The following is a 26,137-nucleotide window of genomic DNA, read 5'->3' as shown; positions in this document are numbered from 1 at the left end:
GAATTTGCCTGAAGTTTAAACACGTGGATCACAGCCGATGTAGTGCCTGGGGGCATTAGGAGTACAAGCCTGCAGAAATTCACACCTCTCCCCCCACCCCTGTGAATGTGGCTGCCCACTAACACCCCAGTTTTTATTCCTGTTCTCATCATGAAGGCAAAATGGGGAATCCATGATGTGGTTTTCTTTTTATTTTCGACAGAAGCAAGTAGAAAGTAGCAATTCAAATTGAAGTGAAAGGGCCTTGCAGCATTTTAGGAATGACTGGGGAGAAGAAAAAGGGTAGGAAAAAGATGGTGAATCTTCTAACCACCTCCCTGCTAAACTGCAAAGCTAGTGGATTAAGCGGAGCCTAGGAGCATAAAAAGCTGCTGTGGACAGCCCCGCATCTCCTTGCTGTCCTGACAGGTACCTCTTTCCCTGAGGTCCATGGCGCTCTGCTGTTTCCAAATGTCAGCATGGGTGATTTCTGAAAGCTGACAGGGAGGAAACGAAAACCTGACCCAATGCGCCGATTCCGACACCTGATACTCTGACAGAAGAGCTCACTGGTACAACCGTTCTTGGCAATGAGATAGCCTTGTTTTTTGTCCAAGACATGATTCACTGGTGCACATCTTCATTTAAGCAGCCACTAAACCACTTCCTTTATGCTAAATCATTTTACAGACACAGAGTTCACCAGTTTATTTTCTTTTGTCTTCCCCTCACCCTCTCCCATACACATGATGCCTGGAAGATGGTTTTGGAGTAAAGGTGATACACCAAAATTCAAGTCTTCAGTTTTCTGTTCTGGTATTTCTTTTCCCTCACATCTGGATGTCTTACACTTTCTTGGTTCTTTTTTTATACCACTGATAGCACATCCAGAGCATCCACCACTAAGTCTCTGTGTGTGTAGTTTATTAAGGCTTGAAACCATGATCCTGTCTAATTTAGAGGTTTCACAGCCCCAGTTTAAGAACTAAGTCAACTAGCTAAAGCGCAAAGATGAAATAATTCAAGCTGCACTGCAACAAGCTGAATAGCTGAAGTAATCCATTGGATGCTAATGAGCAGTGTGTCCTGATAATGAGAGTCAGCTTGTGTTCCCCTGAAGAACAGCAGAGGCAGAGGACGGGTGAGCCAGACAGAAGCTTGACAGGAGCACTATCGTAATACAACTGCTCTTGACGAGAGCCAGGAGAGAGGCAGCAGAGCAAAGTGCTAGTCAAAGCTGTTGTTTATTGACATCAGGGACGTGATACGGAGTGGCCTCGCCAGTGAATTTTTAGCTGCTTGCAGTTCTACCACACCCACTCTTTTGCAGAGCTCACTGTTGGTGTTCTCGCTGCATACTAGCCTTCAAATTACTCAGAAACAAAAAGCACATAGAACAGTAGTCTACAGTGGAGAAACCCAAAGATGTGTCTGACATAGCTCTGTGGAGTAAGGAGTGCCAGAGCCTTGGGTTCAGAGACATGGCTCGCTTGTTTGTTTGTGGTTTTAACCAAAATTGCTTATTTAGCTTTTCAGCTTGCCAGCGACTCTTGCTTTTCTGCTCATGACAGAGCACATGCAGTTGTGTCAGGACACATACAGCTTTGTGATGAGAAGGTGAATTGTGAAAAGGACAACCAGATATGTCAAACCACATTTTTTGCCCTTTTCATGTCTTCTTTGCACTAGGCTGTGATACAGATGCTCGGAAATGGATTTGTTCTCGCTTTCAGTACAAAGGACCTGTCTTGCTGATTTGCATAAATTTCTAACATGTGCCATGTCTTCTAGTCTCTGTGTAATAGGAGCAGAGGGAAACATCGTCACACAGCACTCCAGCAATCCTTGGCTTATACGCAGTCTCTAGCAGACGTTCACCAGTTGTATGGTCAAGGATAAGACTCTGAGGCTGAAGGGAATAGAGAGTTATAATTGCATTTGAGCTCTCAGGTCTCTGCTGATACAGCAGAGAGTCTAGGGTATTATTTAGAAATATTCTCCATTAGGCAGAGTCTTCTACTTTGGCCAATTTGAAGTAGCGATGACTGAGCTGTCTGCTGTAATTCCCAAAAAAATCCAATTGCAAAACCGAAGTGACACAAGAGACTTCTGTTTTCTTTTCCCTCAATTAATTTGCTGGACTTTTCCAGGCCGTGTTGGTTCATGGAATGCTGGCAACGACGATTCACCTAATGCAACAGATGACGCAGCAGATGAGATCATGGATCGCATTGTGAAGTCCGCCACCCAAGTGCCAAGCCAGCGAGCAGTGCCTAGAGAGAGGAAGCGGTCACGAGCAAATAGGAAGTCATGTGAGTATATGGCTATTAAATTTCTCAAAATAAGCAAATGTGCAAATATTTATGTGTATCAGTGTAGGAACCAAGCTTTTAGTATGCAGACATGCATTGGTAGTTCATAGTAGCTTGAGGGTATACTTAATGACTGGTGTACATTCCTCTTACTATTGTTTAAATGATGTATGCAGTGGATGACTCTGTCTTCTACAGAAGTTGAAATGTCCTTAGCAGTAAGAGAAGAAGAATGTTTTATGGTGCTTTAGAGCTTCTCTGATGACAGTACTTACTCATAACTAGAGAAGTCAGATCAAGACCTCAAATGGAGACTGTGAAGGTACTGTGAACTGGCATGAAGATTAATAGTTGTATCTGTAGCTGAATTTATTCATAAAGCAAAAAGCAGTTTAAGAGACTTCACCTCTTAAAATCTTTCTCTCTTGTGCTGTGTATCATCCTTCCATAGCCCTGAAAACAAAATGGTGCTTGGCTGCAAAGTGGTTATAGAGGAGCTTAACTTCCACTGGGAAGAAAAGGTAGCACATTTATTAGGTGGTCTTTCAACGGTGTAGTGTGGCCGCAGGGCTGAGCTGCAACACCCGAGTTTGAGCAATTTGATTTTGCACTTTATTAAATAAAATGTTTAAGAGATGATAACCTTTCTAGTTCTTTTTTTCCTTATGTGCAGAGACTACTGCGGTTACTGTGAGAAGGATAAGTACTCAAAGAACATAAGATTTTAGTGTTTAATGTCATTCACCATATGTGGCTTTGTGACTACCTTTCCATCCATCTTTTTAGCATTTCTGGGAAGTTAGGACAAAGAGGAGACAACAACAGTGAGTGAAAAATCACACAGATCTTCATTTTTTGTGGAATTGTTCTAACATAATGGGTGATCAAAAACATTTGGTATAAGCAGTGATTGCTATAAACGAGCATGTGCTGAAAGCATATTCACTTTCCCCAACATGCTAAGAAAGGGACTTCTGCATGTGGCAAGAGCAAAAGCAAAGTGGACACTCTGGTTAGATGAGCCAGACTCTAAGCAAAGAAAATGAGCTGACACTGGATTGTCTGTCTTACTTTCCGTCATACACTGTGCCGTACCTCTTTGTGGCATCACCTGCTGCTGCTGCCCACTTCCCCTCACGGTTCTGGTGTTCTGCACGTGCTGACTGCCCTAGTTGGCTTGTGCCTATCAAATAAACCTCCTGTATGTTTGCCTATTTCCATAGTTTATCCCATGCTAAAATATTTCCTCTGTTAGCAACACTATCTTCATGCACACACACCAAAAGGTCTTATTTCTGCTTTTTACCAGGTACCTTTTTCCCAAGGAAGCACTTGCTGCAGGAAAAAAACAAAACAGAACAGGATAATGATAATAAAAATACTGTACATTTTTCCATGAAGCTGGCTTTTATATTCAGTAAAAACATTAACAGGGATTAGGCATTCATTAAATGTTTAGGCTGGGACTTACTTCCATTGTAATTAATCATGATAGAATCCAGCCCTGTTGCTTGTTTGTTCTTCAAGATCTGGATGAGACTCTTGTGTGAATTAAAAGGCAGTTTCAAAACAAACATGAAGTTCAGTAGTTTAGCATCACTTTCAGCTGACATGCTGAAAGAAAGTGTGAAAGGAGAAGATCTTAACTGAACTGTTTCACTCTGTTAGATAGTCAATACACCTGGATGATGAATAAATGAAGTAGTTTAGCTCTAAGATACACTCAGCTGGACTGATAATGTGGTACCTCCAGGGAATGAACAGAGACCAGCCCTTGTCAATGCATGATGTGAGTTAAACGAGCAGAAGATCTTCCAGGTAGAAATATAACACAGGTCCTCCATAAACATATTAGAAGGAAGATTTTTAGGGATACTTCAATGATTTTGAGTAGCAGACACTATGATATTTATTATCTGCAGAGCAAAATGACCCTATTATCTGATGGGTTTGATTCACCACCTTCAATCTTCAGGTTCCCATACACATCCTTTGGTTTTTGCCATGAGCTTGGTATTCAATCTATTCATGGACATCAATGCAAAACTCAGTTGAAAGGAATGATTTTCACTCTGCATCATGTTGCATGTGTCTCATTGCTTTCAGTGCAGAACTGGAAATCTTGTCATACTTAGCATTCAGCAAAGATTTTGCTGAACCTGAGCTGAGATATGTGTTTTTAGCAAAATCAGAAACCCAAAAAATTTATATGCAATTGCACTGTAAACATTTCTTGTGGTTCAGGTAGAAGGTTTTCATGGGCAAGGAATTTTTTTACCATAAAAAACAAAAAAATGTGAAGTAAAAAGCAAGTGATACTCAAGTCTTTTATAACTAGGGGAAAACAGAAACAGGAACATGGAAAAGGTTAAGTTAAATTCAAGAAATAGTTGTAATACGAAAATGAGACATTTTGACATGTTCCTTTGAACCATTTTACCTTTTGTAATTGTTGAACAGTGTGACTGTATCTGGTATGCAGAGAGCTTAGTTAGATCTTAATGACATAGAAGAGTTTGAATTCTCAAAGCAGTCAGCAGAACCGTAAACTGGGAGGAGGAATAAGGCAGTGAGTCATCCAACAAAAGACAAAAGGAAACATCTGTATCTGTTGGTTGAAGACACAAAGGGTCACTGATAAATCCAGATATGACTGAAGTCGACTGAGACCTAGTAGGAAGGAATTTGTTCGGTGCGAGCTGAAATGGACTACAGAAAGCTAAGGTACATGGTAAGTGCATAACAACTGAGTTCCTGTGATGATCTGCAGAGAGACAACTTAATTTTGTGCTAGATCTTTACTCAGTGGAGCTTTCTAAAGGTAAAATTTGACATTTAGAAGTACAGTAACCAACTGGAAGTCATTGCCTCATGACGGGTGTTCAGCAGCCTGGATGTACTGGAGTTGTGTTATATATGAGAAAACATTACAGTTGTAATCATTCATTAGAACCCTCATTAGAAAGCCACAGGATTGAATGAGCCACAGAAACTGAAGTGCTCTGCCACCCCTCGACGTAGTCATTCAAAGACAGCTTCAAGGCAAGTTGCCATGGGAAGCTTCTGCTGTATTTTTTCTCTCTGATGTCCTTATTCTGTGTGTAAACAACAGACCCCAGCCTCTAGAGATGTCAGTTCAGCATATTTTAAAAGCATAAAATACAAATTAGGTTGAAAATATATTGTTTCTGTTCTTGAAGACTGAGGTCAGCTTTCTGTGAGAAGGGTTTTTATAACATTATGGAGAGCGGTTCAACTTAGCAAAGAAATAAAAAATAATATAAATAGGATTGTCTGGTTCTCCCATGAAGTTAGGATGACCTTCACAAACAATGCCATAACAAACAATGAGTGCAAAGGAAAATTGGGATAAGGAAGTTTTAAGAATCACTCTATGTGATAGTCCAAACTCCAATGAATGCAATTGCTGAAGTGAATTTAGCAGCTTACAGAAGAGTATTATAGGCATTGCACCGGTGGATTTGGGGAAATAAAATTGAAACTCTCTGTATGAGATACCACTGAGATTTCAAAAAACAGTCAAGAAAGGAGGTTATTTAATACAGAGAGCTGAATTAAAAAAATTAATATAAGGTAGATAAGTAGAGTTTGCTGTGAAGATTACAGGAAGTGAGATAAGAGAAGAAATTATATAACGAAGAATAGGGCTGCTTAGAAAATCCTGTTGCTAAATGAGAGTGTCACACCATCATGAACCAGTCTGCCAATTGCTTCAAATTGGGGGAGAAGAAAAATAGGTCTTACAGCCACGGCAGCTTTGAGGCAACAGAAGACATGTAAATACTAGCACTATCATCCATAAGATAAACATTTTTCTTAAGTATATTTAATTAAAAGAACCCCCCCAAAACTCCATAATAAACAAATAGGAAGATAATACTGTTTTCCTTCTTGTCCTGGCTGTTTATTTAAAACATCCATCCCCTAACATAAAATCAATTCTCTCAGGATTAGACTCTTACGAAGATGCTGTCCCTGTGTTGGTCTCATTGAACTGAATGGATCTGTCTCAGGAGAATGGCATGAGTCCTATGAGTTAGCAACACAAAAAACCATACTCCAGTTTAATAATCGTGAATAAACATATGGAAGGTATTTGCACTAATTCTGGCATATGCAGAGCAACACTTGCAAATGTTGAACCAAACAGGGTTGATTTCTGATCTCTGTGAATGGCCATGGAAGGGCTCTGAAAAAGGACCAAGAGAAAGTCCTAAGGATTCGTTACCTTGTTCAAGTGCTGATTAAGCCACAGGGTAGCAAAACCAGACATGCGGACTAGTGACTACCTTAAGGCTAAAACATGAACCTGCAAGTATCTTCCTCCTTCTTGATGAATGGTTAGCATTAGCAACCTTCATGTTTGAAAATGTGTCTCCTGGCTCCCTAAAGTCAAGGCAGTGGGCAAAGAGTGGGGATCCTGACGTGGTCTTGCCAACAAATAATTTCAGATAACCGCACCAAGGAAATAGCTCTTTAAAGATGGCTTGACTATACAGCACTGTTCACATCTGGATCTTCAGCTGACCCTGAATAGTAAACCATAATGTGTGACTAATATTTGATGGTGAGTAGCACGGTGGTGGTTCTATTGGATTCTGCTGGAGACACTGCATGAGGACATTGCAGAGCAAGAGACTTGTTTTCCCCTACATTGTTTTATCTCAGAGTGTCTCTCTGTGTGTGCACTCTTCTTTCTCTCAGATTTTACTAAAATTGAGAATCTGCTTTAGATTTGAGTTAGAGAAATGGGTTTAGAGCAGACAATAATTGAATCAGAATTTAATCCGATACTCGAATGAAACAACTTGATCAGAATTATTTGTGATGTTAAAAAAAGAGAGAGGAGAGACATGATAATGCCTTGTTCTTTTATTAGGCTTTGGAATCACGTGTTAGCCTAATAATATACCCTGTAACTGACCCTTGAGATATGGAAACATCTCATAAGGATTTATTGATTTATTTGCATAATGACTTGCAGGGAGTAAAAAATTCTTACAGTCATTATGCAGAAATGGATCTGAGGCACCACCCAAGTAAGCTGTCAGACTCAGACAAGTGGACTGTGGAGGAGATAGGAATTGAATCGAGATTACCTGAATCCTAGACAAATAAGCTCAGGGCCAGTGGATTAAACTTAACTACAGAACATCCCAGGTCAGGTATTTCATACTAAATTCCACCTTCAGTAAAAGTGAAATAGGAGTTAGCACACTGTCATCAGGTGCCAAAACGTGGGAGAGAGCTCTGCCAAAGGACCAGGCGTGGAGGCAAGCTTTAGACAAGTTTTAGTAACACATGCAGTGCTGCTTTGGAGTAAAAATGTTTGTAAGCAAACAAAATACTAGATGGGAGACTATTTAAATCCAAAGGTGTGTAATGGTTGTTTGGCATTCACAGGGTGCTTCAGTTAACTTTTTCTTCTTTTCTTTGTTTTTTCATTATTTTTCATTTTCATGTCTCCCCACTTACTTTTTCTGGCTATGAAAACATACAGAAGTGCCAAAATACCAGGAGGGAGACTGTTCTTCTGGTATTTATAGCCTGACTAAAAGCAGGAGTTAATGGAAATTATGCTTTTAAAAAAATAAAAACCTTGCAAGAAGAAAGTCTACATAAAATGCTTTAAAGGCAAGCAACTTAACTTAGAATTTGCAACTAATTATTTAGGATTTGAGTAACTGGATCCTATCAGGAGTTAGAGGAGGAGGCAGAGTAATCTAGTTAGTGATGCACATTTAGCAACAATTCTTTGCATTTAGAAAAAGTAAATGTATCACCGATGGTATTCAGTATCAAAGTCTGTCTGTCCTCACACAAAAGTACTGAGCCTTCAGAAGGTCAATACCCAGTTAATAAAAATCTAATTATTGAATGAAAACAGAATATGAGATAAAGCACTTAAAACTCTGGCAACTGGAAGGTTATCTCCAGTAGATGCCAAGATAGCTAGTGTCTTCTGGATGACTTTTTAAGTAATACATTCTTTAATTCTTAGGATGGCAAGATCTTTGCAAAAATGGCAGAACTAAACTCCATGATCTACAATAAATAAAAATACAAACAATAAATAAAAATTATTAATAACAGTTAATGAATGAATAATAAATACAGTTGACCACAGTAAGCTGTAGAAATTGATGTACCTGATCAGGGTGAGGCCTGTGTAGCCCCGTACCTCATCTGTGCCAGAGGCCAGCATCAACAGCTGTAGGAGAACAAACAGGAGAGGTAGGATTAGTTTAGTAACCTATAGGTCTCATCATGGGTTTTAATAGCTGTAAATCAGTGTATCTATCTGAAGCATGAGACAGAATAGCTGGTTACATACTTTCAATTTTGTCAATTGTAATTGATGGCATATACAATTTTGATTGTTGATATTAATACCATTTCTAAGTGGGTATGTATTTATTTATGAGTGTTCACTTTCTGCTTTACAATGTGTATTACTTTTATTTTTATAGTTTACTTTTAAAATAAATGATCCTGACAGACAGGGGTAGACATTCTGCTTTTCAACTGTTCATATGTGTAGTACCAATGTATTTTGTTGGCAGTCTCCATGAGTTTCAAACTGTATCTTTCATATCTCAAGTTTTGCTCAAGAGTGTTTGTCTGGTCTTAGCACTGTGACAGTGAAATTGCCATCATTCTGTACAGTTCTACATCATGTAGCCTTCAGAACAAAAGTTTTTTTGAAAGCCTGGTTTAAAAATCTATTTTAAAAAATTGCTTGTAAAAGAAGCTTAAATTCGTTTTCCAGTCACTGTTTTCAAGGAATCTATGAGTCATTTCTATAACAAATTTTATTCTGATACAAATTATTTGGTTTGGGGCTCCTATCCTCAAGCTTTCTGCTTGAAACAACTTTATCTTTTTTATATAAGGAAAGTCAGATATAAAATTAACCTAGGGCTGCACCATTAAGTACATACCTTAACTTTGCACTGGATTCCAGTACCGGTATTTAGAGATACTGAGGAATCTAGTATTTTCTCAAAATCGAGCAACATTGTTTTAATACAGCAACTGAAAAAAAGATGAAAAGTCATTGCATTGATCTGGGAAGCAGAATTAAATATGCTATGTTTACAAAAAATACGTATCTTTTATCCCTGTTTATTTCAGTTCACAGGGAGAAGACAGAGATGTTGAACACTACACAGCCATTCCCATGCTCATGTATGTTATATTACACAAGCACAGAGGACGTGATATAGGTACACGGAGAAAACTGCTGCTATAAAGGGTTGTCCCTAGTGATTTTAGAGTGGCTATCACCTCATCTGATTAAATGCCTGCCCAGATGTGCTGCTCTGTGGAGGAAGAGGTAGCCACTGCTCAGACTTCGGTCTTAGCAAAAAGTACATTGTGGTAGGAGGTGAAGCCTGTGTCCCAGCAGGATCCTACAGCGCAGGGAGACCACTGGCATGTCCTTGTGCTGTGTCTCTAGCAATGGGAGAACCAAAAAGAGGGAGTGCTCTGCAGCTTCCCGTGGGCTTCTAGACAAGGGTTTACTAAGTGCTGAAATTTCTCTGGCCATCTCTTCTTGGCCAAATGGCACTTTCTTTATTGCAGGAAAGAACAAGCTGGAGGTAATGTGGGAGAAATTGGCAGAGGGTGAGCAGCTGATAAAGAGCAAGTGATGTCAGTACACGTAGGAAATAAAGCTGTTCATGTTCCCAGGTCACAGAATATTGGTATTGACATTTTCTATAGAAATACTTTTGTTCTGGTATACACTTTTGGTACTTTTTCAACTGTAGTTCTGTAGAAAAAAATAGTTTTATTTAATTGGTATGCATCTTACAAGAGATACAAATAGTTGTTTTCACTTTTGCCTGTTTGCCATTCACTGTGTCAGTGAATTCATCTACGTTTACCCTCTGTTTTCATTTTAGTTGGCATATTTTAAAGGTATATTTCAAGGCTTTTGAATTCTTGTCACATGATTCATTCCCAAAAGTGGAATTTTAAGTTTTAAGTATTAAAAAAATATGTGTGGTTGAGTTGCAGACTGTTAGCCTGTAGTCGATAGGATATGTATTTTGTTTGGTTTCTGTCTGTATTGAAGTGGCTTTCAAGTTTATCTCTGGTCAGCAATATACTCCTTATGTGTATCATCCTTCCCTTCTGAAAGATGATGATTATCTTCAGCATCCGAGTAAGAAATCAGCAGCAGTGAGTTGCTGGCTGACAAGATCCCAGTGTTGTTATGGGAAGCACTTCATTTGAGAATGAGAAAAGAGGGGGAAGTACAGGCTTGCTTTTCAAGTTGCCTTATAAAAGAAGTGTGGTAACAAACGCCATCTCGTATGTGGCTTTCCAGAAGAGCATCGCGATAACACAGCTGCCAAAGAGAGCCCTCTGCTGCCATGAAGGGGTTTAGCACAAGGATCTGGGAAGGCAGGAATTTGACTACGCTTGGATGCGGGTGTCAAATGTGTTTGGAGGGAAGTCTCTCTTAGAAGATGAACAAAAATGTTTCAGGCAGAGCTATTTTGAATTTATCTTGCCCCAGCACTATGTCAAAAAAATAATATATGTGCGGATATATATGGCTTTCTCTATGCCACTTGATTAGCGTAATCACAAGATTGTTTTGATCATAGTTATTTTTAATCTGATGGGCTTGTAGAGATGATGCCTTTTACTGTTTTATTTCCCAGCGCAGATTCCTAATGAGGATAATTAATTTGCATTCCACAGAACCCGGGTGGTCACACATGGTCGCACTTCTCCACTGAGTCACTCTCCAACAGTCAACTCTGCGTTCATAAGCCTGACCTACCCCCTTAGCGACAGTCTATTATCTAATAATAGATCACTTTAAAATAAACTTTAAGTCATTTTAAAATTTCAAGTGGAATGTAAAGGCTGCATACCCAAAACACTTGTGTTAGATGGCTTACTTTCTGTATCCTATCTTCTGCCTTTTTTTTGTCCTTTGCACTGTTAATGTATAGTCTGGTCTTGAAAATAGTATATCATGCTTACATGCAGACCCAGTTGTTGGTGAGCTGTATGCTCTCGATGCTTTATGTATTAACAGTGGAATCATTTCTGACTGGTGAAGTTAAGTGGGAGAAATGATGAAAGGGATGGCAGCAGAACTGCTTTTAGTAGTAACTTTTTACAGTGGAATTCACACAGGTTCTAAAAATTAGGGGTTTTTTTCATAGAAGGCTTTCAAGGAAGGAGTTAAATCTGCTTTTCTGCTTTACTGTTGGGACTATGTAAATGATGATCTGTGAAGTACATAAAATTGGAAACTTTAACAGTTTCAACTACATGTTAAATATTACTTTAAAACCAGTATGTTCTTCATGCAGCCCAGATTCTCTAAAGCAATGTTGCTTTTTGTTCCCTATAACGTAAGCCACCTGGAGATGAAACACAAGTTAAGCTTTCCTTACAAAATGCCACTTTGTCCTTTTCCACTGCTAGATTCCTCTTTATGTCATAGCCACCGTAAGTTACACCAGGAGACGGTTGTGAACTACAGAATATCTTGTTAGGAGAGACTTGTGCCATCTATGAAGTGCTGACAGGACTCAAAGCAAAGCTGCAGAGCAATAATAATGCATAATAATACGTTGTTTCCTGGAGCTTTCTATGTGGCTGACCCAGACAAAGACCACATTTCACTTGGCTATACTTCTTCAGAGAGTTGCATGATAAAATCCAAAAATTTACCTACAAACCCCTGTAAGAAAATCTCTGCCCATATTGTTTTAGTATTTTTATTAAGCATTTAGGCCTAGTCGTATTAAGCAATGATGCAAGCATAATTAAACATAAGTATAACTTATATAGATAGTGACATAAAAATACACAAATGCAGAAGAGGATTAAAATGAGAGAATATGAGCAAGTCTGTCTGGATTAAACTTTTTAGTTGCAAATTGCCATTGCTGGACTCATTGGAGCAAAGTCCAAGAGAATATGTTAAATGTAAATGTATGAGAAAATAGACTGAGCGTGCAAGCTGGGTGTGGGCAGGTAGCAGAAAATAAAACTAAGATACATGAAATGAGATGATGGAGCTGGCCTGTATTGTCTCTTATAATCTGCCCTTCCTGCTGTCCTTTCTATGTAATTTACAGCGACCTGGAATTTTCTTCATTCCAAATCAGCAACTAGCAGCTGCATTACCTTTGCAGCTGGGCCCAAAAGAAAGTTCTGTGGCTGCCACATCTTTGTAATAGGAATGACACTAATTCTGTGACTTCTTGAGCAGGAGAATAGTCATATCTATTCTGCATTTCAAGTGACTCATCCCTGCAAGTGTAGACACACATGCCAAAAGCCAGTGCAAATGAAGAATAAACGGCGCCAGCCAGACTGATCTTCACTGTCCATTGCATCTTTAAAAAAAAAAAAAAAAGTAGAGGGAGGGGAAATTACAAATGCTATTTGCTCTTTTAAAAAAAAAACCAAACCCTAGATAATTATATTCTCTGACAAAGCTACGCTTAGGGAATTACTCTTTTTTAAAACATTCCCAGTGTACTGTGAGGACTATGTATCTGTGTAGATTTTGACCCAACAGACAGAGTCAAATTCATCGAGTTCATCATAAGCACACTGCATTCTGCCAGGATATCAAATAAAATTCTAGATTTCCTGATTAACAAAGAATATCATACCCTCTGACCCCAGAAAAACAACATTTAGTTTCTTGGTTATGGGATCTCAGCAGGCCTTGCCTGTGACAAGAGTAAAAGTTATTTTCTCTCTATGTTATGTTTCTTTAGCAAATGTTTTAAAAATTGCTTAAAGAACCTAAAAGGTCATTTGAAAGTCTTATTTTTATTGTCGCTGCCTCCAAAATACATTCCATAAGTCAGTTTAATGTGATCTGCAGCAGGCCAAGAGTTTTACAAGCCAAGATATTATGTCTAGTCCAGTTAGAGACATGACGGAGTTCAGTGAAGAGGGGAGAGTGAAGATCTAGTTTGAGAAATGTAATTTTGCAATGCCTATAAAACATGGAAGGAAAATATCCTTCTGCATTCAGTTTTGATGACTGAACATGTTCGTGACCTTTCCTGATGTAGAGGAACCCTATGAAGCACATTATGAGGAAATAGACAAATGTCTGAGGACATCTGTTTAATAGCATGTCAAGACAAGGTTCACCCACCTCACAGAGTAGTCCCTGCTCTTGTAAATAACTCAACTTTCTCCTGGCTTCATCACCCACAAGCCTCCATAGTCCACAAGCCAGTGGAGAGAATAGTGGGGCTGGAACTTGTTCTTGTGTTACTACCGATACTGCATCCATACACCGTATCTTCAGATGAGGAAATGTACTGTGAGTAACTTGCACCTATTAGATATAATTTTTACATAAGGAGACCCTTTTTCAGGCCACTTTCATCCCCCTAAGTACAAAATCCTTCAAACTACAAGTGGATTCATCTGTGTATGACTAGCCTGTTGCATTGTAGGGGCAAGAATTCACTCATTTCAGTCTGGACCGTGATTCTGTCAGCTGTTATCCTTCCGGTGGCCTGTTGATGGTGGACAGCTTTAATCTTGCCAGTAGTCACAGTACTTTGCAGTATTTGGCCCCACACGCTTAGTTTATACAAGTCAGCAGCCGTCAGTGTTTATGGGAACCATTCTGTCACTGAAAAGATTCTTCACATCTTTGCTTTTTATTAACTATTTTCTTGACAATCTCATTGTGACCACCAAAGTCCTACATTGTTTGGAGCTCTTTTCTCCTAACCACTGGCCTTAAAAGTGTAGGTCACTGGAATATCTTAAATCCAAGTTATCTTTCTCTGTATTATAGGAGAGCTGAGATAAGTTAGAATAATCAACTGAGGGATGCAAAGAGATTGTTTTGTTTAATAACTGCCACGTATGTCCCAGCAATTCATTGAGTATTGTCATTCCTACTTGTTTTGCAGTGGCACAAAAAGTACAACCCCGGGGCTGGCCTCTGTTGTTTGAGTCATACAGCAAACACAGAACAGGGCACTTGCCCTTGTCACATGCTGCATACAGTATTTCTTTTTTTCAGTCATCCAAGCATTAATAGACGAGGTCCTCACACTAAGACTTTGGTATGTTTGATAGGTAGGTATCCAGAGATTCAGAGAGAAATCTTGCTTACGTGAAGGAGACTCCTTGGTTTTCTTCCTTTTTTTTCCATGAAGATGGTTTCTACCATGGTATTTTAACTCCTGATTATGATTTCTGAATATAAACTGTCGTTTTCTTCAAAGGGACCTATATCTTATTGTAAATCCATTTGGCTTTTCCTAGTAAACTAGTAATTCTGTCACTCAGGCTGATGGAGGAATTTAAACAACTGTACTCTGCTTGGTGGAAGTTACAGAGGCACTCATTTCCTTTTCAGTTGTTAGACCGAGTCTCAGCCCAGTTATTTGTGCAGTAGTAATTGTACTGACCTAAAGAAGGTTATTCCAGATTTATATTGTCATAAATAAGACCAGAATTTTGCTTATTCTAGTATATAACCAGCGTTAGCAGAGCACCTCAGTTCCTACTAAATGTTTACAAACAGGAATAACAATTGCTTGTTCCCTCACGCTTCCTGTCTTACCATCTGACAAGAAAAATAGCTGTCTTTTACAGTGGTTATTGTGCTCAGTTTGCGAATATGAGTGATTGTGGCCTGAGAGAGTTGGGGATATGTGTGAGAGTAGTCATGAATGTGTTTGGTTTGACACTTCTGCAGAAGTGTCTAAAATGTGGAAATTTGTTCTGCATTTGGTTTTCCAGTTCACTTTTGCGTTCAGTGGGAAGATGTAATGTCATCTAGACAGCCATCCTGTGAAAGTTCGGTCTCCTGTACGCATATTTTTTAACATGACTCTACTATCTGGTGGCCAAGCTAGCTATGGTCTGCGTTTGGCTTCATTTTATAAAGGGTACAGAAAAAAACACGTTCAGGGGAGAGACAGTGCATCAGCTAACCGAGTGAACTGCACAGGGAAATCTTTGCTTTTAATAAGACAGAAATGTTTCTACTGCAGCTTTCTTGGATTTGTTCTTCCACTTCCGATGTAGTTAATTTTGATACAGAAATAAGTATTGGGTGATTCACTGAGACCTTAAGACCGTAAGGTATTTCATAGCTCATGTCTAGAAATTAACATTTGTCACCGTGGACATTTGGATATCAAATTTGAGAAGTATAAAAGGGTGCCAGCGATGAGGACTGACTCAGAAGTCCATGTTGGGTATTCTGCACCATGGAGACCAGGGCATTTTTTGAAGTGTATTGCTCTTCTAGTAGTACTTTTTTAGTCTTTCTTAATCTTAGCTTTATCAGTTGCATTTAACCTTGTACTGCTTTAAACTAAGCATTGTTACACTTGGACGATGCTGCTGATCAGTATTGTAGGAAAAAGTGGCTATCATAGAAGGCTGCCATGCAGACTCCTAGTGGTGTTTAATAAGTATGCAAATACCATAGGAGAAAGGAGTGAGCCTTGAAAAAAAACTTTTAAGTAAGGGTTTGATAGTGGAGGAACAGTTACACATGTGGCACTCCCAGATCATTTGATTAACCTCAGTAACTGATGAAAGCGGTTTGACTATCAAACATAGATCACATTTGTTCTACCTGCATAGTATCAAATGCTCAACTATGCTGTATTTTCCCTTTCTCTTATCCTCTTGTTTTCTATACTGGTCCATTCCCTCCTTTCACTCGTGGTAGACCCTTGAGTGTGACCACCCAGTTTCAGTTACATGGACTGAATAGCTCAATAAGTTAGAGGTCATAATTGTGCTAGATGGTAATGATGCAAGAAGTCCTTAACCACTGTGCAATGGGTTTCTCTAAGAGTCTGCTCTAGACTTCATTAATTTGGGGCTCTGAATATATTTTGTTCAACATAAAGTCATTGTTTATGCTTTGCATGCAGCTTAAACTTCTGAATGTGCTTTTTGTACTTGAGGAACTTCAAAGTGTGGACTGAACACCCCATTTGTGTCTTGAACTAAAGCCCATCCACCTGAAAATCATGGCACCAGTAAAACTAGGAGGACACCAATGCTCAGTGTGTGCAGTCACATAGTCACTTGTTTCTGAATAAAAAATGCAATCACAAATTTTAAAAGTTTTATGTCAGGGCTAGTGTTCAGAACACTTCATAGAAAATTAAGAAAAAATATTTTGGCCTAGATTTATCATTTAGATTCAACTAAAATGCTGCAGACTACTAATGGCAAAGATGACATAAATGGGGCTAGGATGGGGGAACATTATAGAAGAAAGGGTAGCATGTATGAAGACAGTAGTTTTAATGATTTGAATTGACTATAAAATAGTCACATTTTTAATCTTTTAACTTTTGGGTTGGTTTTTTTACACCTTTAAAGGGTCACATAGGATTTAATAGTGACAAATTCAATTGAGCCCTATAAAGATCCAGAAGCTCTTTTAAAAAGTCTTTATGAAACTATAAAATAATAGGGCAGATGATACTTTCTATGGACTGAAAATCAACTGATACAATTTCAGAGAAAAAAAAAAATATTGAAATGCTGTGGTATTTTTCCTTAGAAGTTTTTGTTTACTAAATGTCAAATGACAAATGTCTTTTTGCCTGACTGTTCAGTGTTTCTGGGTACTTGATGCTGCCATGGATTTGGCATAGGGCATTTCTCAGTATTTCTGAACTTGTGGCCCTGAGTACATAGCAACTTTTGATTTGACTCAGCTTGCATGTTAACAGGGTTTTTTTCAGCTGAAAGTCTTGTGTAATTGTCACTTCTAATTGTTTGCATTTTCTTTGTTTATTTTTTTGGCCTGCTTTTGGAATTTATGACTATCCAGTGAGAAGGACACTAAAGAGCGGACTGACACCAGAAGAAGCCAAAGCACTGGGCCTCATCAGCACCTCTGAGATGCAGGTTTGATGTCCCAGAGGTGGCGACGAGAAGAGCCGTTCATCTGAAGCACACAGGCTGACAACCCTTCAGTGTGGCATTGACCTGCCAGCCTCCTCTGCTGCTCCCAACATCCCGTCCTCTGTTAATTCGATTTTAATAAGCAACAAAAAGTGAAACCCCACAGCTAGGGCAGAAGAAGGGTGTGCCGCAGCTCGGCACATCTGGACAGTAACTGAGGAAGTGTTTGAGTGCTTGTAGGTGAAAGCATATGGCTGCTTCTTCTCATGGTGTGTTGATGTGGGTATGAGGAGGCTTTCTCTGAGTTATTTGTCATTGTGTAAGCTGTGTTTACGTTGGCTTTCCTTGTGCCCTGTTTTAGTCATTGTAAATGTATGGCATTTTGTCAATGCAAGGAACAGTCCTTAAAGAGGCAAAATAACTCCTGTTACAGCAACCCCAATTTTCCTGAAGCAGATTCATTAGGCAAAGATGCACAGTCTGCAACCCTGTGGTTTGTTGGGTTTTTTTATTATTTTGCCACCAAAGAATGTAAAAATGTATGTGTACCTTTGTATATGTACAGAATGAATGTGTGGACATGTGTGCGTGTATCTATACACATACAGTCATGGTGTGAAATCATGCTCTTGCTGAAGCTAGCTGGACCATGATTTTCACTCTGGGGCCTTACTGTTCTACCTGGACAGGAGGAAAAGAATGTCTTTTTGCAGGAACTCAGTGTTATTCAATGAGATTCACCCTGTGGGGCAGGAGATGGCCTGCAATACAGGTGGAAAGTTTAGGATCCTGAATTCATATGTATTAATACACACTCATACTGTACATAGCAGCATGCACGTGGAGGAGAGGAGACAGAATACCTCCCTCTTGTTGAGCTATGGCTCTACTGTGCATTTGTACGGTTTCAAAGAGATCTATGCCAACAATTTTACATACTCGATAAATGCATTCAGATGCTAAGATCAAGAAGTTTTGTTCACTTGCCTGTGCCCTTCATGCTGCTTTTCTCTGCTGCAAGATAACGTGGTGGTGATTTTATTTCAGATTAATGGATCTGAATATGAAATGGCCCTGCTAAAAGCCTGCTGTGGTTTTGCTGTTCTTTACTCTTTTTTGTGATTATCCTTGATGCAAGTGGAGAGGGTACCACAGTGAACACTCCAATGTTTGCCCTTACCTCGGCTGTATTATAACTGACTTTTATAACTGCCCTCAGCATGTGTGTTTGAAGAACCTTTAGTCAACTCATCTGCCTTTAAGTGGAGAACATACACAGCAGTGAAGATTAATTGAACCCAGTCACCCTAGCCAGTGCTGAAGCATTTTGAAGAGAACTGCAAACAGCAATAGCATAGAAGGGAACTTTTTAAGCCGAAGTCTGTATATGGCCAATTGATCCTCAAGGATTCACAAGATTATCTCTTTCCATTGCCTTAGCCTCTAAGATTAAGGGTGTGTCTGCACAGCAGTAGCAGCTGAGGTTTCCTTCAAGCTACTTAACTGGGGAACTGCAGCAGTTTAGTCATGGTAACAGGGTTTGATTTTGACTGCAAAACACACTTGAAAAGTAGGGTTAATTAATAGTCTATGCTGGTCTCCTAATGCCATAGCTATGTTGCTTCTGGCACCTAAGCTATGTCAGGTACTTCAAGTTACTCTACTCTGCTCTCATTAAGGACAGGATAATCACTGAAGATTGTTCAGGATAGTGGAACCAAGCACAATAAACCTTTGAAACCTCGGTCATCCATCACATTGCATTGAGCACAGCATCCAAGTGATGAGAGAACTAGGTAGCTGACAACACTGCAATGAGATCTGTGGTTGAACATCCTATCTATGCTGTCCACCCTCTTGATTGTAACATTTCATTCTTCATCTGCCGATGCCTTGGATCTTAGCGTGTCAAAGTCCATGGGGTAAAAAGTCACTAATGCGCAAAGGTTCTTAAGGACAGCATTGAGTTTGCTGTGGTTTTCCCCTCTGACTGTTAAAAAGTCAATTTTACAAGTAGGCAGAAGGCAGTAGTTGTGTAATTAATAAAATGTGTTTTGTATTTGAAAGCTATGGAAAGGAGGAAGCTGGTTAGGAAACAGAAAGAAGTGGCATATCCTTGATTTCACTGTAAAATAAGCAAGACCTATGAGCATCTGGATTTTAAAGTGTATCTTTATGTGCTGCTCACCATTATAGACTTTTTAAATCTCTCTTAAGGATGCTTAAAACAAAGAAATGAAGGTAATGGGGGTTTGTGGAGGTCTTTGAAGTCTGAAACAAGAGGAAGACATCCTGAATGTAATGGTTATGTTGAACTGTGATACTTGCTAAGTGATAAAAGAAGCAAAAATGCAACATAGTGCATTTATGCTGACAGAGGTTCTATATTTGATTGGAGGGAGAAAGTCAAACAAGTTTTTAAAACTGAGTATTTTAATTAAAATATGTTGAATGTGCAAAATAGGTGGCTGTTAGTGACCACTTGCTAACAGGAAACAAATTTGTGTTTTGTTTAGACATGGTACAGCATCTGTGTCTGAAACATAACATAGCTGATGAATTACTAATAGTTGGGCGTATGTATTTTCCAAGAATTGTGCAAAAGTACATATGCTCCTTATTGAGGAGAAAATTAAATACGGGGAATGGGGTTAGAATAAGTTCAGAAAAAAAAGCCGGTTTCTTTCAGATTCTCTGGATGCAAGTGTCTTACATGTGAAGCATATTCTTCCTTGTCTATTTTTCCATTATATTTGCTTTTCTGTTCTTGCTCTCTATTTGTAAAACTGGTACCAGTTTTTCTGAGGGATAACTTGGTCATGTTTATGCAGTAGTGTACATTCAGATTAATTCCACTGTCCTCAGTGTTTATTGCAACAAGATCATCAAACACAGTAGCAATGCAATAATTACAGAAAAGATTTCCATTTTGGTTCCTGATAAAAATGGCCAGCGGCCCAATGTGCTAATGTGTAAGGTGGCAATATTTCCTCTGGAGTCTGCTAGCATGTCCTGACTGTGGGAATGACATTTGTTCCCCTTCATCTAACTAGTGGATTCCAGATGAAATGGAGAAATTGGTTATATTTGCATGCCTCTGTCTGTCTGTCTAATCAGGTTGGAACCTTCAGGTTTTGAGTTGCTGCCTGCCCCTCCATCATTGAAAGAGCCCACCATAAGGATGTAACAGTTGTTTTAAAATGTGTGTGAGATATGGATTGGTTTTGTGACAAATATAAAGGTCTTGGAAACACGATGTAGTAACACATGTTCCCATTTCTCACTTAGAGATACATGAAGGCTGTTTTTAAACACTTGCAGCCATAATAACTACCTCTCTTCTCTTTCTTATAGTACCAGTCAGCTGCAAATGTAGTGCCCAGAGTCTTGTATGTCCACCAAGCTCTCAGAGTCGCTGCTGATGTTCATTTCAGCACCCATCTCCTGCCAATAACTTGTCTGTCCGTCTACCACCATAATGCCTTCCTGATTTGGATGCTGAGCTAAACTTTAGCACATGAAATGTCCACCAATGGGAAGCTATCCTAATTTCCTTTCATCTCCCTTGGTGTTTAAAAGCAGACTGCATACAAATACTTTGTATTCCCTTGCTCCCAACTGAGGGATAACTTTCAGTAGCAGTTATGTGGCTGTGGGGAAGAAACACCCTCAGGGAATGCTGTGTGCCACAATCAAGAGTGAAAGATCACTCACAAAAATTAACTTCATCACTCTTCACCTTTCAGTAAGGCCAAGCATCAGGCTCATGGATTCCAGATGTTTTATAGCCCCTTGGCTGCTACATGTGACCCTTCTGTTTGATAGATCCCTGTCCATAATCCAAAATCAACAAAAAAGTGGTGTTTTAATGAGGGTCTTTCTTGCTCCGATAAATACTGGAAACAGCATCAAAAGCAGTTTTCAAAATACATTTCTTTTTCTCTTTTGACCCCCTTTTATTGTAAATCTCTGTACTGATTGACTCTGTCAGCAAAGTAAGGCATCAGATTTGTAGGCAGACAAGACTTTGGCTTTAGCTTAATACAAAGTCACATGTGAGTATCTAGATAAGCGTTCGTGCCCCAATTTAACAGAAATTTGGAGTCAGAGTCTTGATGTGACTGAACAGCAAGGGCCTCCTGCAAGGTGCTTCATTCCCCCTCAAGGTACTGGATAATGTGGCAGGACAGCGCTTTAAATCCCTGGTGTGCTATGCTCTGAACATACCCTGGTGAACCCTAAAAGCCATGGAAAAGTCACAAGTGAGGACTGCAACATCTACTGCAAACCTAAGGGGCCCAATGCCACTGTAGGTGCAGCAAATGGTTCCCTTTGTCAGGCATCCTCTCCACACCGGCATCCCTGGTAGTGTAACAACAGCAAGTGTAAATCCAAAATGCTTTAGAAACTGTTTGACCGATGGTAGTCGTCTGGATTCGGGTGTGTGTATGCTGTGTGGTTATTGGTTTTACAACGCTTTGGTTTCACTGAGATGAAATGGGGACATGGTGGCAGCCTACCAGTGTCACATCCTTTATCCTCCCACGACAGCTCGTAGGCAGGCGTACAGGCTACCTGCCATTATCTAAAGGATGTGCAGGGACACCATGCCAGACAGAAGCACGAGCCTATACCTCCCTCTTTTTCACTCCTGTACGCTCACTACGTGCGCGTGTACCGCTCCTCTCGTTATCTTCAAGGCGTGTTGTGCGTGCGTGCGCAGGCGGAGACCCTGACCCTGTGCCGTATTGAGATGATGGCTCTGCGTTTCCAGCATTGGGATGCAAGAAACACTTGCCTAAGCTGTAAGGACTACGACTGTTGATGTTTCTCCGCAGGGAAAACTGCCAGGTACTTACAGGCTCTGAAAGAAAATAAACTGAAGCATTTTTGAAAGAGACGATGTTTGGTTAAGGGTAACTGTTGAAAATGATTTGCAAACACTTGAACAACATGTAAGGCCTGCCTTCCTTTTTTTCAACTGGGGCAGCAACTGGCTCAACTGGCATTTCAGATGCGATCCCAAGAGGTTTTTGGCAAGCAGTTTAATAGTTACATAGCAAGTAATTCAAGGAGTTTCAGAGATGTTGTATAGTTTTGTTTACTCAAAAAAAAGAAAATTAAAATTATTTCTAATTAGTCCATTTCACATTGAGTGGCAGATAGAGATATATTTTGTTTAATCACTATCTAATACAGAGGCTTCTGTGAAAGAAAAGGTTTATTTGTAGCATTGGGTGCGTTTCTCCTTTTTAAAGACTGTCTTTGCGCATATAGTGTCCTTTTTTGTGAGATGGGAATTGTAAAAAAATGTAAAGTAGAAAAGGACGTGTTTCTTAGACGAAGGAGAAATACTGTAAAATTGTGTAAATGTCACTACTCATGTTTTTTCGTGTTCTGTGTAGCATAGTGTAAAATAGGCTTTCCAGCAGTGTTATTCTGTGAATTGTAATTTAAAAAACAAGCCATGCATGGTCAGAGATATTATCTACAGGTCCTTTTGGTTTTGTTTGTTGTTTTCTCGTTTTAGGTAAATTTGGTTTATGTTAAATTTTATTGTCCATGAAACTGCATTTTTGCTTTTCAGTTTTATTTCATAAAGAACTTGAATTACTCTTTAAGATTTTATTACACATGACGCTTACCTACCGTTTGTATTGATCCTTCAGAAGCTTTGTCACATTTAGTGTAAACCAGAGGGATTTTCTTGTTAACACACCCCTCATCTGCCTCTTCTCCCCCCACTCTCCACACTTTACTGTCTGGAAAGATGCAGTCACACCTTTTTTTTTTTTTTCCTGTGCCATGCAGGGTCAATATGGAAAACTGACCGCAGACCTGTGTCCAAAATTTCTTGATATAAGTAGTTAAAAAGCTCACCTCTACAGCATTATGTAAACACATCTTGCAATAAAGCTTTATAAAGCACTGACTGGGCTGGTTCTGGTTTTGTTGATGAAGCCAGTCATGGGAGCTTTGGTGGGAAATGGGTGGGAAGGGGGATCATGGGTTGGTTTTCCCATATCCTCTACATACCTGCAAAGCCACGATGTGGACAATGAAACGGCTGCCATTAAACTCTCTGGGTGGTCTGATCATAAAGAGCTGGTCTTCTGCCCCTTGTTTCACAGTTTGAGCCTAATTCCTAATCTTCAGTGAAGAAAATGAAAATGTGTCTCTGGTTCTCAAGGATTTCAGTAATCCAGCCCTACAAATCCTCACTAAACATACAGGGTTACTGCTTGCTGCCATTGGCTTGGAGTCGGTTCCTGTCTTAAAAATACTCTGTGCACAGGCCACATTGTGTAAAGGTACGAGATTTATAGAAGCAAATACAAATAAAACGAAAGACTACTTGTGTGCAGGGGAGCATTTCAGATTGCCTCTGCATCAAGACGTGAAACACTCGCTGTGTCTGCCAGGGCTTCATAACTGTAAAGGCGGTCAGTAAATGAGACATGCCTTTAACTTGGCTGAAATACATTTAATGCATCACCGTGGTATGTGATTTTCTGGTGGCCACCTATGAGCGCACCCGGACAGGCAGCGATCTTGCCGTTTTCTCTATTTGCTGTTGTCTGATTCTTTCTTTTCTTGCAATTTCCCAGCACTTGGGAGAGACCGAGTTGACAAACGGGACATCACCGGCCCTACAGAGGGTGAGCCGTAGCACAGGGACTCTTGCATCTGCTCTGCCCGCAGGTTCACTGACTACGATGAGGAGGGGGGTCAAAGTACCATGTGGAAATTCAAAGTGCTCAGATTTCTACTGCTAGTCCTGCAACAAGCTACTCACAAGTAATTGCTCTTTGAAGTTGCACATGTGGTAAGGTCAAAATACATTATTCAAAGACAGCTACGCATGTTTATAGTGCCATCCTGGAAGATAAAGTAGGTTAACAGAGAGTCTGAGAGAGAATTTTCACCTACGGTTTCTGAGATTGTAGGAGCGGATATAAAATGCTAGGTATGTAAGCCTCCATAGGGGAAAGCACCACCTTCCTCCTTTTTAATTAGTTTTTAAAGTTATTTCAAATAAAAAAGGTGCCTTTTGGGATATGGCTGCATCCCTGAAAGAGCTGCTTAGCATTCCAGATGCACTGGTGTAAAGTCTAGAGGATGAAAGGCTACTAGCCAGAAATGTGGTAATGCTTTTTGAAATAAATATATAAACCAAGGTTATTGGCCAGACACTTTTCTTTTCTATCACAGCATATCCATTAGCAATTCTAAATTCCAGATGTGCAATGACAATGTGTACATATATTTTTCAGACCTGGTGCCCAGTCAGAACTCATACGTTGTCACGGAGAAGCCTCTGGCCTGTAGTCAGGGAACAAGTAAGTATGCAGATTATCCATTGCACAGCTGCATGCCCTGGTTTATAGACCCTTCAGAACAGTTTGAGAACACACCACACAACTAAAGAAAAAAATACATTTTTTTCCTATTATAATTTCTCCAAGTTTTCTGATGGGAATGCAGTTTGGAAAAGGGAGAGGACTGTTCTTGAAGCTTTACCTCTTGCGAGTTTCTTCGCAGGAAATGAAGAATGACAGCTGTACTCCATTAGTCAACTCTCTGATGAGACGGACCTCTGCTGGGAAATCCCGAAAGGAACACAGTCTACGTGAGGTGTCATGCCAGTGAGGGCCTCTCTTCCCAGCCTTTCCTGGATGATTTTTGAGCAGGACTCATCTGTCTGCCGAGGTACTCTGCTGAATAATACTGCTTTTCAGTTCCTGGGGGTCAGGGGGAGCTGTTCTCCTCCCCAGCGCCCACCCCTCTCCCACTACTCCAAGCTTGCTCTCTTGCTTGCGCTGAGCCAAGAGCCTTTAACTTATTATTTATCTGGGTCTATCTGGAAAACACTATGCAGCATGTCAATGTACAGATGACTCACACCAGCACTGGGGAGGGTGAGACCCTTTCGGTGTCCCAAATGGGACTCCCAGGATCACCAGGCACATCCTGCACCACTATTTCTGTAATGATGACCAGAAATGCTTTAAGTGTATGTTGAAATCTTACAAATAAGTTTATAGCCCTCTCTTGGTGAGTGTTCAGATCTCTCTGCCTAGACAACAGACAAAATGACTGGTCTTAACTTTCATATATATTTTCCTTTGTTGGATTCATACTTCAGGTAATACAAGAAGACCGAAGACCAGCAGTTAACAAGCAACAAAGAAAAAGAAAATATCAGTGAAATCCAATGGCACTTGAAACTGGACAAACTTGAAGGCAAGGGTGAGGTCAAAGCCATGTCATAGCCTCCAGTAAACAGTGTACTGGATCTGTCTCGAGGCAACATTAGCCAAGTCTGTCTTGGAAGAGCCCTGTGTTTGCTTAACAGCACTGGTTCAAAATCTCCTGCCTGGTACAGGGAGCACAAAGCCCTTCCAGAGCCGGGCAGGGCTCAGGTGAGGGGCTGACAGGTGGCAAAGGCTCTGGAGTGTATCCATCACCGCAAAGGCGCGGGAATTTATTTGGCATGTGCCGTGACTGCATTTGGATATAAATGTTTGTACTAAAACCCTTGCAGTAACCTGTGAAAACACATTTTGTGCAGGTATCCAAAAGCTACAGCAGGGTGAAAATTCTTCCTTTTAATAAAGCAATGAAATATTCAGACTCTTGAACGAGAGCTCAAAAAAATGAATCCTCCTTCCATCCTTGTCCAAACTTCCTATAAATATGCGCTGGGAGGCTTAAATAATCTTGGCAAGATACAGCAAAGGAAAATTATTGTTAAAAAGAGGCCCTGGATATCGTTTCAACAAACTTTTTCCCCACATAAACTTACGGAAAATTATTGACCTCATAGCAAAGTAAGAAAGAAAGAAAACTCTTCTTGCAAAATGCCAAGATACCTATTTGAACGCAAAGTAGCCTGCCTTCACATAAGGTTGTCTGGAACA

General features: G+C 39.9%; 1 protein-coding gene across 3 annotated transcripts in view; it reads left to right on the top strand.

Annotated features, from left to right (window-relative positions):
• Window positions 1–23,148, top strand: part of FHOD3 (formin homology 2 domain containing 3) — a 412,474-nt gene extending 389,326 nt beyond the window's left edge. For all 3 annotated transcript variants that reach the window (XM_059815484.1, XM_059815487.1, XM_059815486.1), the window contains 2 exons: window positions 2,130–2,291; window positions 17,143–23,148. In XM_059815484.1, coding sequence (XP_059671467.1) covers window positions 2,130–2,291; window positions 17,143–17,225 — 245 coding nt within the window. In that variant the 3' untranslated portion in view covers window positions 17,226–23,148. The remainder of the gene's footprint in view (window positions 1–2,129; window positions 2,292–17,142) is intronic.
• The last annotated feature ends 2,989 nt before the right edge of the window (window positions 23,149–26,137 follow it).

This window comes from Gavia stellata, chromosome 3 (assembly GCF_030936135.1).
Source record: "Gavia stellata isolate bGavSte3 chromosome 3, bGavSte3.hap2, whole genome shotgun sequence".
NCBI lineage: Eukaryota > Metazoa > Chordata > Aves > Gaviiformes > Gaviidae > Gavia > Gavia stellata.
The sequence above is the reverse complement of the archived record's forward strand: the minus strand, read 5'-3'. Positions and strand labels throughout refer to the sequence as shown.